The sequence below is a fragment of the Ruditapes philippinarum genome, unplaced genomic scaffold, assembly GCF_026571515.1.
Source record: "Ruditapes philippinarum isolate M1 unplaced genomic scaffold, ASM2657151v2 ctg10776_1_1_1_1, whole genome shotgun sequence".
In the NCBI taxonomy this organism is placed as follows: domain Eukaryota; kingdom Metazoa; phylum Mollusca; class Bivalvia; order Venerida; family Veneridae; genus Ruditapes; species Ruditapes philippinarum.
In genome coordinates, this window is record NW_026851997.1 from 1 (window position 1) to 14,910 (window position 14,910).

The window sequence follows — 14,910 nt, forward strand, 5'->3', positions numbered from 1 at the left end:
TACAAAAAATTTTGGACCAATTTTCAGAAGCCTTCAGGGGAAGATGACAACAAACTGTAGAAGATGAGAGATTTCTCAATCAGAGAAAAAGGCTTTCAAGAATGAAGGGAAGAAATGATGGAGACCAAAATGCAGGAGAGAAGGAACGTGTCAAGAAAAAGGAAGTAAAGTACTTTGAAAAAAAAAAGCACATATAATTATGCTCGTTGAACTGCCTCGAAAGTTCTTTAAACACTTAATTTGAATTTTAGAATCATAATTATCATAGTTTGATATTAATATGTTTTTTTTTTTAGTTATTAGTGATATTAAGATGTTACTGTATATTGTTTCAAACCTTGTGATTATGTCATTGTAAAAACTGCATTTTGATATTCACTTAATATTGTTAGTTATCCTTTAACTGGGTTCATAATTAACATTTCCCAAATGGTTAAATCCTTTGTTTTAAAGCCTTCATAATTGGTTTCAACATATTAGTCTACACAAATTGAAATACGGCTGTGACAAATGAACTTAACCTTCAGGGTCAAATGTTAAAAAATGTGAAAAAGGGTTGCCATAAAAAATGTGTACAAATATTTTTTTATATGAGAATCAAGGGATCACTGGTTAGATGCTTCAAGTGTGGCACTTTTGATCTTTTGACAGTTGAGTCCGGCATAGAGTGTAATGGTTATTTGTCTCTAATTGCTGATTCCGAAATCATGTGGGAATAGTAAAATACCAAGAAATTGATAATTACTGGTTAGTTAGCAGGAAAGTCCAGTAAGGTGGACTGACCAGCAATATGGGACTAAACATATTAAAATCAGCAGAAAATCCAAAAAAAACATGAATTTTTAAAAAACATATCTTAATTAGAAATACCAACTACAAATCAACTACTTTTATAGACTCATTCAGTTTTAAAAATGATGTTGTGTATGTAAAATTAAATGCTAGGGAAGTTTTTGATTTATTTTATATTTCAGAAAAGTACAGGAAACAAATGAGCCAGAACCTAAGGAAGAATCAGAATTGTCTACAAAGAAACCCAAACCTGCAGCTGTTGGGGTGGAAGCCTTTACTGGGAGGACTGGTGGCGCTTATATACCCCCAGCTCGTCTGAGGGCTATGCAAGCCAAGATCACAGATAAATCAAGGTAAATTAATAATAAATCTGTTTAAAATTGTACCTTGACCTGCTGAATTCATTATCCCACGCCGAAAAGGCGTCCGTCCGTCCCTTCTGACATTTTTGTCCGGAGCATATCTTTAAAAGTATTTGAGTTATCAACTTGAAACTTCATAGGTGGATGGACCTCATTGAGGAGGAGTACAGTGCACAAGAATGATAACTCTATCCTGCACAATTTTTGAGTTATTGCCCTTTGTTATTTTTCAAAATTGATTTTTGTCCAGAGCATAACTCCAAAAGCCTATGAGATATCAACATGAAACGTCATAGGTGCATATATCTCACTCAGGAGGTGTGCAGTGCACTAGAATGATAACTCTACCTTTCATAATTTTTGAGTTATTGCCCTTTGTTATTTTTCATACTTAATTTTTCACCTGAGTGGAGCAAAACTCAAAAAGTTTTTGAGATATCAACATGAAATGTCATAGTTGGATAGATCTTATTGAGGAGGAATGTTGTGCGCAAGAATGATAACTCTTCCCTATACAATTTTTGAGTTATTGCCCTTTGTTCTTTTTCATGCTATTTTGTCCAGAGCTTATCTCAAAAAGTATTGAGGTATCAACTTGAAACTTCATAGGTGGATGGATCTCATTGAGGAGGAGTGCATTGCACAAGAATGATAACTCTACCCTGCATTATTTTTGAGTTATTGCCCTTTGTTATTTTTCAAAATTAATTTTTGTCCTGAGCATAACTCAAAAAGCCTTTGAGATATCAAAATGAAACTTCATAGGTGCATAGATCTCACTCAGGAGGTGTGCAGTGCACAAGAATGATAACTCTACCTTTCATAATTTTTGCGTTATTGCCCTTTGTTATTTTTCATACCTAATTTTTCACCCGAGTGGAGCATAACTCAAAAGTGTTTGAGATGTCAACATGAAATGTCATAGGTCAGGGCTCACGCTGTTGGTCGCCATAGTCGCCATTTGCGATTATTTTATAAGATTGGCGATTATTTTTGCATTTTGGCTACAAAATCTGGCAATTATTTTTTTTTACTTCCAACAGTGTTTATAAAAGGTGTAAAAGTCGATAAAGAAAGCAGTAGACCTAATTAACACCAGCGGGGTGCATTTAATTGAGTGTCAATTTTTTTACCGGTCACGTGCTGTTTACTATATTGCCCGAGGTGATAAAATACATGCGAGATGTATAATTGTATAAGTACTTTAAAGATATTGTCCAGCATTTATAACAGCCATCAAATATTCGACAATTAGCCACAAAAATCGCTTTAAAATTGATAAACTGGATATTGACTTAGCCTACCCAAAATTTACCGTGAATTGAAGTAATTGTAAATTTTGATTTTTCTTTGTTTTAAGCTACTTGACTTAATCGCCAGTGGAAAACAATGGTAAAATATGTAAAAAGTATTAACTTCCAAACAACTATTTGCACAACAACCAAAATTGTAAATATTTCTTCAGAAAACAGGAAAAATCCGATTGTCACATATTTTCGCGACACCGATAATTTTGATATTTATTCAAAGGTGAAATAAGCTATGTTTTGTTTAAAAGTCTTTACTACTATGGCAGAAAATTAGTATTACATTGGTGATGATAATATTTTTCAGTAAATTATTCAGAAAAGAGGCTGCATTCTGTGAATGAGTTTGCAAACTTATGTTATTTCTATAGGCTAATATGACCTAGATCTACTCCAGTTCTGTGTGAAATGTGGAAATAGACAGTGGTTATCATAAGCTGACAAAATTTGATTAGAACAAACAAAAGAAGTTGTCTGATAACAGCATTATGTAAAGTTATAATGAATCTTTAATATTATTGTTATACAGTAATTATACTAATTATAATGTTTTTATTCTGTTCTATAATAACAATTAAAGTTGTTCTAAAAAAGGTAGTTATCAAAAGTTTTATATTTATGAAATGTTTATTTAATCAAGTGCTTATGTTGTTAATCGCTAGTCCGCTGAACTTTTGGCTATTATTTTTTTAAGTTGAAAATATTGGCTATTATTTTATTTGAGCCAGTGTGAGCCCTGATAGGTGGATAGATTTTATTGAGGAGGAATGCTGTGCACAAGAATGATAACTCTTCCCTGTACAATTTTTGAGTTATTGCCCTTTTCATACTATATTGTCCGGAGCTTATCTCAAAAAGTATTTGAGGTATCAACTTGAAACTTCATAGGTGGATAGATTTTACTGAGGAGGGATGCAGCACACAAGAATGATAACCTACCCTGCATTATTTTTAAGTTATTGCCCTTTGTTATTTTCAGCCATCAGTATTCACATAGGTTTCAAATCTGTAATCACTATAGCCATCAGTTTTCATTACCAAAAGACCTCTTAAAATGGAATTATTCTGCTCTACTACATATACATTCTTCCAATGAGCAAACACATTCGGCGGGGGATGGCCATGTTGACATGGCTCTTGTTGTAATGGATGTGCTCTGCTTTTTAAAAATTGGAGCAGTCAGGCATGGTAAAGTTGTTAATGTGTATAATATGAATAATTTTTACATTCTTGTGAAAAACTGGAAGATAGATTGATAAGGATTGATTAAAAATTAATTAAGATATAGGAGTTTTTGGTATGAAATGAATATTGACATGTTTATGGTATCTTTTCTTTACCTTTTCTGTGCATAAGAAGTGAATGACTTTATGGAATTGTTTATCTAGCAGGGATATTTATGATTGAATTTAAGGTATTTTTAGCCAAGTGAGGATATTTTGTCTGACAGTGATTTTATGGACTTTTTACTTTACAGTGATTGATTATATGGAATTTTTACCTTACAGGTTTGATTTTATGGAAATTTTACCTTACAGTGATTGATTTTATGGAATTTTTTTTACCCTAATGTGATTGATTTTATGGAAATTTTTGCCTTTCAGTGATTGATTCTATGATTTTCTTTAACCTTACAGTGATTGATTGCATGGAACTTTGATTGATTTTATGATTATTTTTAGCTCACCTGAGCATATGCTCAGGGTGAGCTATTAGGATCACTCTTCGTCCGTCATCCGTCGTACGTTGTCCGTTCACACTTTTCAAACCTCTGAAACCATAAGGCAGATCATAAAGGCAGATCATAATGAAACTTCACAGGGATGTTCCTTGTGTGAAGCCTTAACAAAGTTGTTCAAAGAATTCCATTCCATGCAGAACTCTGGTTGCCATGGCAACCAAAAGAAAAAACTTTAAACATCTTCTTCTAAAAAACCCAAAGAGCTAGAGCTAAGATATTTGGCATGAAACATCTTCTAGTGAGTGTCTACCAACATTGTTCAAATAAAAGCCCTGGGGTCAAAATTGGTCCCGCCCCAGGGGGTCATTGATTTTCCCTATATGCATATAGTAAAAACTTAAAAAAATCTTCTTTTAAAGAACCCAAAGAGCTAGAGCTAAGATATTAAGCATGAAACATCTTCTGATGAGTGTCTACCAAGTTTGTTCAAAAAAAAGCCCTGGGGTCAAAATTGGCCCCGCTCCAGGGGGTCATTGATTTTCCCTATATGCATATAGTAAAAACTTAAAAAATCTTCTTCTAAAAAACCCAAAGAGCTAGAGCTTAGATATTTGGCATGAAACATGTTCTAATGAATGTCTACCAAGTTTGTTCAAATAAAAGCCCTAGGGTCAAAATTGGCCCCGCCCCAGGGGGTCATTGATTTTCCCTATATGCATATAGTAAAAACTTAAAAAAATCTTCTTTTAAAGATTCCAAAGAGCTAGAGCTAAGATATTTAGCATGAAACATGTTCTAATGGGTGTCTACCAAGTTTGTTCAAATAAAAGCCCTGGGGTCAAAATTGGCCCCGCCCCAGGGTGTCATTGATTTTCCCTATATGCAATATTGTAAAAACCTTAAAAAATCTTCTTTTAAAGAATCTAAAGAGCTAGAGCTAAGATATTTAGCATGAAACATCTTCTAATGGGTGTCTACTAAGTTTGTTCAAATAAAAGCCCTGGGGTCAAAATTGGCCCCGCCCCGGGGGTCATTGATTTTCCTTATATGTGTATAGCAAAAACTTTAAAAAAAAATTCTTTGAAAAAAACCAAATAGCTAGAGTTTAGATATTAAGCATGAAACATCTTCTAGTGAGTGTCTACCAAGTTTGTTCAAATAAAAGCCCTGGGGTAAAAAAAGGCCCCGCCCCGGGGGTCATTCCTTTTCTTTATATGTGTTATACAAAAACATTAAAAAATCTTCTTTGAAAAAACTCAAATAGCTAGAGTTTAGATATTAAGCACGAAGCATCTTCTAGTGTGTGTCTACAAAGTTTGTTCAAATAAAAGCCCTGGGGTCAAAATTGGCCCGCCCCGGCTGACATTGATTTTCCTTATATGTGTATAGCAAAAACTTAAAAATCTTCTTTGAAAAAACTTGAATAGCTAGAGTTTAGATATTAAGCATGAAAGATTTGCTAGTAAGTGTCTACAAAGATTGTTCAAATAAAAACCCTTGGGTCAAAACTGGCCCTGCCCCAGGTGTGTCATTGTTTTTAACTATATGTGTAAAGAAAAAAACTTGACCAGCTAGACCTTAGATGTTAAGCATGAAATATCTTCTAATGGGTGTCTACCAAGTTTGTTCAAATAAAAGCCCTGGGGTTTAAACTGGCCCTGCTCCGGGGGCCTATATACAGGTGAGCGACTTCAGGGCCATCATGGCCCTCTTGTTTTATCTTACAGTGATTGATTTTATGGATTTTTTTACCTTACAGTGTAGAGTTTCAGCGTATCTCGTGGGAAGCACTTAAGAAGAGTATCAATGGTTTGATAAACAAGGTGAATGTAGGAAATATAGAAAATATTGTCAGGGAACTGTTTCAGGAAAACATTGTTAGAGGACGGTATGCTATAACTTCTTGTTTTATGCTCTTATATTCTTTTGTTGTTAATGATTGTATGAATTGTTATGTTTAAATTTATGTATAATTTTCATAAATTTTGTACCATTTACAGATGAAAATAAGTGACTGTTACTTTTAGGGCATATCCTGTATAGGAAAAAAAAAGAAACAAATAATAATTAATTACACCCCAACCACTATACTGGGATCACTTTGTAGCGTTTGTAAGTCGGCGTTGTGTCCATTTCTAACATGTCTGCTCTATAAAGCCATATACCCTTTGAAAGATATTCTTCAAACGTGGCTCAAATTAGGCTAGCTCAAATGTTTACCTCAACAATGCAATGCAGGGATAATGTAATTGTAATCAATACTCATAATCAATTGTAATCAAAAACTTTTTATCAAGTAATTGACAGTAATCAGAGTCTTTTTCGATTACATGTAATCATTGACCAACCAAATTTTGGTGTAATCATTGATTACATTTCATCCATTTCTATTACTTTTGATAACTATACTATATATATAATTTGATCAGTCTCTTATATTAAATTTTCTATATGATATTTCAGTGGTTTAATGGCAAGATCTATCATACAGGCTCAGGCAGCATCTCCCACATTTACTCATGTATATGCAGCTCTAGTTTCTATTGTCAATACAAAGGTATGTCTTGATTTTGATAATTACACTTCAGATTTGTTGATTAATAAATTGATTTAGATACTTAAATGCATATGGATGAATGTAAATGTACAACAGAATATTTTTTGGCGAGCTTTTCATTTTTAACCCATTAAACATGCTATAGCAGGTGAATTAAAGCATGATAGTTTTGTTTATAGCTAGGCAGGTACATGTAATGTTTACAAGATGGTCATATTACCAGCTAACTTGGTATAGTGTTAACAAGGTTTGTAATATTATCATAGATTGATGTTACCAGCTATTTTGGTATAAGTACAATAAGGTTGGTAGGTATAGGTTGATGTATCCAACTATTTAGGTTTTTGTTAACAAGGTTGGTAATATTACTAAGTTCTTAGGAACTAGACATATTGGCATAGCTACGACAAGGTTTGTAATATTATTAAGAAGGTTAATGTTACCAGCTATATTGACTATAGATTACAAGGTCTGAATCCATCTATTTGTGCATAGCTATCAAAAAGGTTGGTAATATAATTTGGGAGGTTGAGGTTGTAACAAGGTAAATGGGTTAAATGAAATTAGACGGTGTATGCACATAACAGGCTGTTTTAATGCAGTTAACTACTTGGTATCAAATATTACCAGCTACATGGTAAACTATTACTGGGTGATATTTTATGAACTTGCATTCATTGTAATTTTAAATAACAAGTGACAAGTTTGTATTTTAATTTATACTAGACCAAAATCTGTGACCTTAGGGAAAATGTTTTAAAAAAAGTGGTCTGGTAAAAGTATCAGTTTTATTAAGTGTATATTTTATCAGTCTAGATTCATAAATGTTAAGACATTTTTGTTTTGCTTAATGATTTTCATTACATAAACTCTTTTGTAACATTTTAACACTTCTTTTACTATTTAGCATACCGGTACTTAAGGTGGAAAGGTTGGTACATCAGCTTTAAAATTATTAAATGATTTAAACACACACTTATTAGATAAACAAACAAATTTATGCTTAGGGTGACTTTGTGTAAGATATTATTTGAAGTTAACAGACTATTTCTTTTATAAGAACACCTAAAAATCACATTATTGACCTTTTATAGTTTCCACAAAATGGAGAGCTGATTTTACGACGTCTGATAATTCAGTTCCGTCGAGGCTACAAGAGGAATGACAAGAATATTTGCTTGTCATCGACACGGTTCATCGCACATCTCGTTAACCAACAAGTGGTAAGTGAAATTCTAAATGCTGTCCGTTGTATAATTATTCTGAACTTTTAAAACTTCTTTGGCAAACTTTTGTCAGTTTTGACAATCCTTTATCTCTACAATGTAATAATTTGGTCCTCGTTTGAATAGATATATAACATTTTAATCTTGGAGTTGGGTATTGCAGCTGAACATGTATCACTGATACCTTAGGGCAACAGTTTTGAGTGATCCACAAACACCCATGAAATAACTTTATAATGTTCATGTTTTTTCCAAGTAAATATCCACTACACCATATTTCCATATTAAATAGATCTGTTTATTTTCCATATTAAATAGATCTGTTTATTTTGTAATACCACCTTAGTGACTAGATCCTAACTAGATCAAAATGAGTATTTATACATCAATCCTCAGGCTTCATATATGTTATAAAATAATATACAGTGAGTTATTACAAGTCTCTAGAACTAAAGTGCTGTAAAACAGTTAAACCAGACAAAAGGAAAATGTATGCTCAATATTGTATTTTATTTATTTTGTTTTCCGAATGATTTTAATGTTTTCTTTCAGGCTTATATTTTATGTATTTAAGATTTAAATGGTCTTTGTAAGTTTTGTATGTAAAGTTCTAAAACTGGACTTTTCTGATACTTGATGTAAATTTTGTTATAAACTTCTGATGATACTGAATATAAGTTTTGTACGTAAATTCTGAAACTGAACTTTTCTGATATTTGATATGAGCAGACATAGGAAAAACCGGTTTTGTCTTCATTTTTTTTTAATGCCTCTTGCATTAATCAATAGGTCAAATGGCATATAGTTTTTGTTTGATTTGACCTCTATATGACCTTAACCATCTTGGCCGCATTTTCAAGATTCCAGAAATTCATTATGTTATTTATTGACATAAAATTCACTGAGGCATTTGTGTTTAAGATTGTTTAATAATAAAAGACCTGGCATTTATCCATAATTTATCTATATTATCCCTATTTACTTTAGGCTCATGAAGTTTTAGCTCTAGAAGTACTTACACTTCTTCTGGAAACACCAACAGACGATTCAGTGGAGGTATCGATAGGATTCCTGAAGGAATGCGGGCAGAAACTTACGGACGTCTCACCTAGAGGAATCAATGGTATATAGTGGTCAAGATTTTCATGATCAGTTTTAACTCCCCTTTGTTGTAACACTAGGTTACACAAGTGGTGAGTTTTACGCTGATTTGTGAAACATTTTAAAATGAAGATTTTCAGCTGCAAGGTGTGTATTGTGGTTGTTGTGGATTATTTCAACCATTCACACATCCACATGTTTGTTATACAGCCGCCATTGACTGGTTTAGTGCAAGATTTATCTGTCTTGCCAGACTGGTCCAGTTTGGTCTTCAAGAAAAAGGAACACAGTAGACTGGTTGAAGTGAGATTTACTTTCTCACTTGACTGGTTTAGGTAGCAGACGGAAACGTAGACGTGCTTCAACTGTTGGTGACGACTTTTGTGAAGTTGTTGCCTTGTGATGCCGAGTATATGAGAGACTAGGGTAACGACATCTTTGACGTCATGTGAAAAATATGGTAAAAGTATATCAACTTGGCTTAGTCACAAGGAAATACTAAGCTTAGTTGATGAAAATGATGTCCAAATCAGCAGAAACGTACTACGATGCCAGGATCTATCACTGCTTTAGATGACAAGCTTTACATGCTTGTCTGTATCCAAAAGCAAAGTAGAGAAAAAGTTCACAAAGATTATGAAATAAGCAGGTTACTAACGAAGCTTGTGACATGTTTTTGTGTCATGTTTGCTGGCTTACAGGGTAACCTGTTTGAAAAGGCAGGCACGTAAGGATACTCGTAAAAAGACTGGATCTCTCAGCTTTTCAACTTGATATCTCGATAAGTACATGTACATGTATTGGTGCTATTTTCACTATTACCTGAAAGAAGTAAGTATTGCACTGTTCACTGTACAACAAGTATAATATAGACCTTTATTTTTATATTTTTGTTATGTATAATTGTGATATATTTACATTTGAAGGTTTCATTATTTGATATGTACAGTACAGTCTCTTCAGAGCAACACCCTTTTGTTCATTTGTTGTGATAATGAGTGTCACGTTTATCTGTTTAAATGGGTATTGTCAATTTTTAGCTAAAATCGGTTAGAAAATTCAATAATCAGTTACCTATGTTCATATTTGACAAAGAAGTGAAAAAAAATTTAAATTGATTATAAATGTTAAGAAAGTTTTTTTTTATATCAAGTTATGACAATTCATTAAATAGTTACTCCATATTTGGACATGCATTGTAATTGTTTTAAGTACAACAAAATATGAACAGATTGTCATATCTTGTCATAAAGAAACAAAGTTAATGTTGAAAGTGTTAGGATTTTATTAGTACTGTCAGTTAAACATTTAACACGGTTTTTAGGTTGTCTTTTAAACGGTTAGCATTTTTTACAAACATGACACCCTTAATTGCTATGAAGAGGTTTAATTTATACGAAGTCTTAATTTGGATATAATTAAATACCGTTGTTGTAAAATGCTTCTTGATACACAAATGACAGCTTTGCAGAGATTGTACTGTAATATATTAAAGCAACCATGCTATTTTATGAAGTATTGGTAAGATTTCAAGTTGATTGTTGCTTTGTGATATGAAATGAAAAGGCAATAATAATTCTTATGTAAACATCTGGAATTTAAACTTGAACTTTGAGATGTGAAGTATTCACTCTGTCTTAGTTAAATTGGCACAGATTGCAGATTTGTTTATAAATCACAGCCACAACAGTGTCAAAAGAAAAAACCATAAAATCGCAAAACACTATGCAATGAAATGAAATATAAATGAATATTAAGCATTTAAAAGTTTAAGTAGAAATTTAAGACATGTTTATATATGAAATATGTAGCTTGCATACATAAACTAGCCTCTAATCAGTGATTTTTTTGCAACCTGTGTCTTAAAGATTTCAAAAATATTAACAGCAGAACATTGGGAAAAATTATACAGATTTGTAAAAAAACATATCATTTTTCAACATGTTAATACACTTGTTGACAGGAATTATAGTTAGATTGTGTTCTTTATCAAAACAATATATGCATCAGTATTTGAGTACACTGTAGTTTGAGGGAAATTTTTACACTATTTTAGACTATTTTGGAAATTTCAAGAAAAAATTTGGAATTAACAACTGTTGATCAAACACCCTATATGCAGGTAACATTTTATGCTTAAAAAAAAAGAATCGCTGAAAATGCTAGGCCAATTTTTATTCAGAAATAAGCCTGTCACTTTGCCCTTATCAAATGATAGTATATAAACATATACTATCTTTTGATAAGAACAAAGAACAAAATTCATTATAGTTTACATCAAGATATTATATTATGCTGACTAGATAGGAAAATTCAAACATGGTATGGTAATGTAATTTAATGTTGCAATTAAGATGTATGTTAACATTTCAATGTTTTTCCATTTCAGCAATATTTGAAAGGTTAAGGAATATCTTACACGAGGGCCAGATCGATATACGTGTACAATACATGTGTGAGGTGATGTTTGCTGTACGAAAAGATCATTTTAAGGTATGGTAGAGGTTTTTGTTTTGAATTTTTTAACTGGTTGACCAGATCATTCAATATGACAGACTTAATCATTAGTCATACCTTATCTTTGTTAAGAAATATAATATTGATGACATTGGTTTTTCTTGATTTTCGAGATATATGTTTGATTTTTTTACAAAGGAATATTTTCCTGAATTTAAGATAGACTTACTATTTCAAAGTATAAAATTTGCCACCAGTAAAGAGGCCAGCTGTGAAGTCTGATCAGGTTCTATACAGTTATTAGCTCAGGTTTTGTCTTTTTATATTGACATTCTTTATTAAACTTCAAATGGACTGATCCAAATTCAAAGCAGGTCAATTTTTTTCAGCAGATAAAGGTTGAAGTGATGTTGAAAGTGTAGAAATTTTGGGAGAAAGGAAAGAGTTATGTTTTTAAGCATGATTTATATTGAAAAGAATAATATATACACATCAGCTTACAAAAGAGCAGCTCAAAACATGAATATTTTAGTTAGAAATGAAAATTGATACATTGGAATGCATAAAAAATGTTTGTTCATTAATTTAAATGTTTGAAAGTTTAAAAGTTTGCAGCAATGAAAAAAATTATTGCTAATTTTCCATATACAGGTATAGTACAATTTCCCTTAAATTATAACTATTACTGATGAACTTTAAAATGATTGTTAAAACTCATTTATTTACTCACATAAGATTTGTTTAGATTTGTTAAACAATAACTCATTTTCTCAAATTTTCATTTCTGTGAATGGATGCTAAAATTTGTTAAGTTTGTAGTTGTTACTTGATTACCATGAACTTTAATATTTCTCGGAACAAGTTCTCAATTGTTGCGTCAATTAAGATTCAATTATTGCCCACTCTTTACTTTTGTTAGGCTCTTACAGGCCTCTCACATGTCTAGTGTTAAGTGTTCTCCTTAAGAATTTGTATGCTATTGCTTATTTTGTATACAGGTAATGAGTTGAAACTTTGTACATTGTGATAAATAAACATTCTTCTTCTTCTTATTGGCGTCCGCGCCGAAGCGCGGCGCCTATTGGAATGAAATGAGATTTTGTGAAAGGGCGACAGCAACTTCTCGAGCCTTTTATAGTTGCCAATAATAAAAGCCGATCATTCCGATCGGTATGAGGGTGCTTGATTGTTAATTAGTCGCGATATGTACAATGAATGGCGAACTGGAGAATTTCGCAATGCAAACATTTTCAAATGAAATAACCTTTTCCGTCAATAAATCGCGCTCTTCGGGGTATTTTTGCTTATCATTTTGTAGTACACAGTGGGTTATTATGGTATGTTATTCCGAAAGCTGTTAATAGAATGATGAGTTGATGACCTTAATATTCCGAAAATCTATTTATAGAGGGATGTACTCCTAGGTAATTCCCGGTCTCTCCCGGGATTTACTAATGACCGGCGAATAGTACAACACGTTTATTGTCCGGTCTCTCCCGGTTTTGGAGTAGATATCGTTACAGAACAGAATCAACTCATCATTATGACACTATCAACTTTAAAACATTTTATATAATTTGTTATTCGTGTTTAGTAAAGATTCCGAGGAATTATTCAAAGTTACAAATCAGATTTTATGAATTATTCAATTGATTGATAATTTAAAAAATGATAAAGAAAAATACAAATGTACATGTATATGGTTTAAGAATAAACAATATTATAAATTGAAAGATTAACCATGATTTACTGACTTTTTCCAGTTAAGTTTTGACTTATAATCGTCGATCATTATGACAATTGAATTCTTAAAATAATAGTAAACGTAAAAACTCAGTATTAAAATAGCGCATAAAACACACTAAAGAATATCTTGTCATCATATATCTACTAGTTCATCTGCACCTGCTGTTTGGACGCCCTTTGATGCTTTGCATCAATGCTTTTCTTGTTATTATTATTATATGTACATAGAACAACATAGTGTCTTTTAGGAAAATGTAACAAATAAAGGACACATGCATATGTATAAACAGTGTATTTCCATATTACAGGACTTTCCTGCTGTTATGGAGGACCTTGATCTAGTTGAAGAAGAGGACCAATTTACACATTTGCTAACACTGGAAGACGCAGTGAATGGAGAGGATATACTAAGTATGTTGTAGAGCTGGTGGGGTGGTTTGTGGGGGTTAGGAGGGCTACGAAGGGCTAGATTGGGTTTGGGGCATATTTAAGGGAAAAAAAGTGAAGATTTGGGAATGTTCTATTTGAAATGATAGTTTTAAATAGAAAAGTGTTCTGTGGGAAGTTAGTGAGTAATTGATGAGTTATGGAACTTACTTGAGATTTATTAGTGTACATTGTTAGTGTACATTGTACAATTGTACATTGTACATGGCAGAGTTAAAAGTTTCGTATCTAGTAAAGTGTGTGTGTGTTTGTGTTAGTGTTGTTGTTGTTGTCATTTTAATATTCATAAGTGAAAAGTGGAGTATGAATATGTACCAGAGGGGTTGGATATATTTTAAGGATTTCGGGTAATTCTGCAGCTAAAACAAAAACCTGAATTTAAAAAATGTATGGGAATTGAACTTGTTTTACAATTGCAAGATATTGGATTTGGAAAGACGAATGTCCATCTACAAGGAGTTTTATTATAATGTATATCTTCTAGAAACCAACCATTCTTACAATTATGGTAAAATTCATCGTGCCGAAAATGTCCAGATTCCAACAACTGGTAATTAAAATTTTGAGAAAAATAACCTGTAAGATTTCAACAGAGTAATCTTCACATTGAGATATGTGAAAAGATTATGTGTTAAACTACCAGAATTCAAATGTCATCACAAGTGGGTGGAAGAAATTTAAGAATATTTGATACCAACTTCTGGAGTTTAACTACTATGTTGTTGTTTGTTTTAAAACAGTGCAATAATTCAAATGGAATTCGTTATCAACTATATTGCAGAGATTACATCAAGTACACAAAAAATTGGAAATTAATGCTGGAAAAGTTGTGTTTGGATAAGATAAAAATGGAATTAACCATTAATCAACTGAGTTACTAATTGTGTCTGCAGTCAATGTACTGCTCAATGGAGTTTGTACAAACATGTTTAACAGATTTAAATGAGAATTTAGAATTGTGCTAAAATTGGGAATTGTACTAGAAATAGAATTGTAATATTCTTTTGCTTTGTGTTGGCTAAACTACAGAAATTGTACTGGTCAATGAAATCAACTGTTCTTCTCTAAAGTTTGAGCGGATGAAATAAAGCTACCAGAATTTACCAGCATTGGAATACAATAACTACCAAATTCTCAAATATCATACGAAGTGTACTGGTAAACTACCAGAATTTTATAATATCAGTACTACTTGAAGAATGCCTTTAAAGTATTTAAAAAAAACACCACTTGC

General features: G+C 32.1%; 1 protein-coding gene across 1 annotated transcript in view; it reads left to right on the forward strand.

Moving 5' to 3' along the window:
• Window positions 1-101: 101 nt before the first annotated feature.
• LOC132745048 (pre-mRNA-splicing factor CWC22 homolog) overlaps window positions 102-14,910 on the forward strand; it is a 28,995-nt gene continuing 14,186 nt past the window's right edge. Inside the window, exons 1-8 of the mRNA XM_060733887.1 lie at window positions 102-169; window positions 975-1,145; window positions 5,902-6,030; window positions 6,606-6,699; window positions 7,794-7,922; window positions 8,913-9,048; window positions 11,416-11,519; window positions 13,538-13,640. Of these exons, the coding sequence (XP_060589870.1) occupies window positions 102-169; window positions 975-1,145; window positions 5,902-6,030; window positions 6,606-6,699; window positions 7,794-7,922; window positions 8,913-9,048; window positions 11,416-11,519; window positions 13,538-13,640 (934 nt within the window). The remainder of the gene's footprint in view (window positions 170-974; window positions 1,146-5,901; window positions 6,031-6,605; window positions 6,700-7,793; window positions 7,923-8,912; window positions 9,049-11,415; window positions 11,520-13,537; window positions 13,641-14,910) is intronic.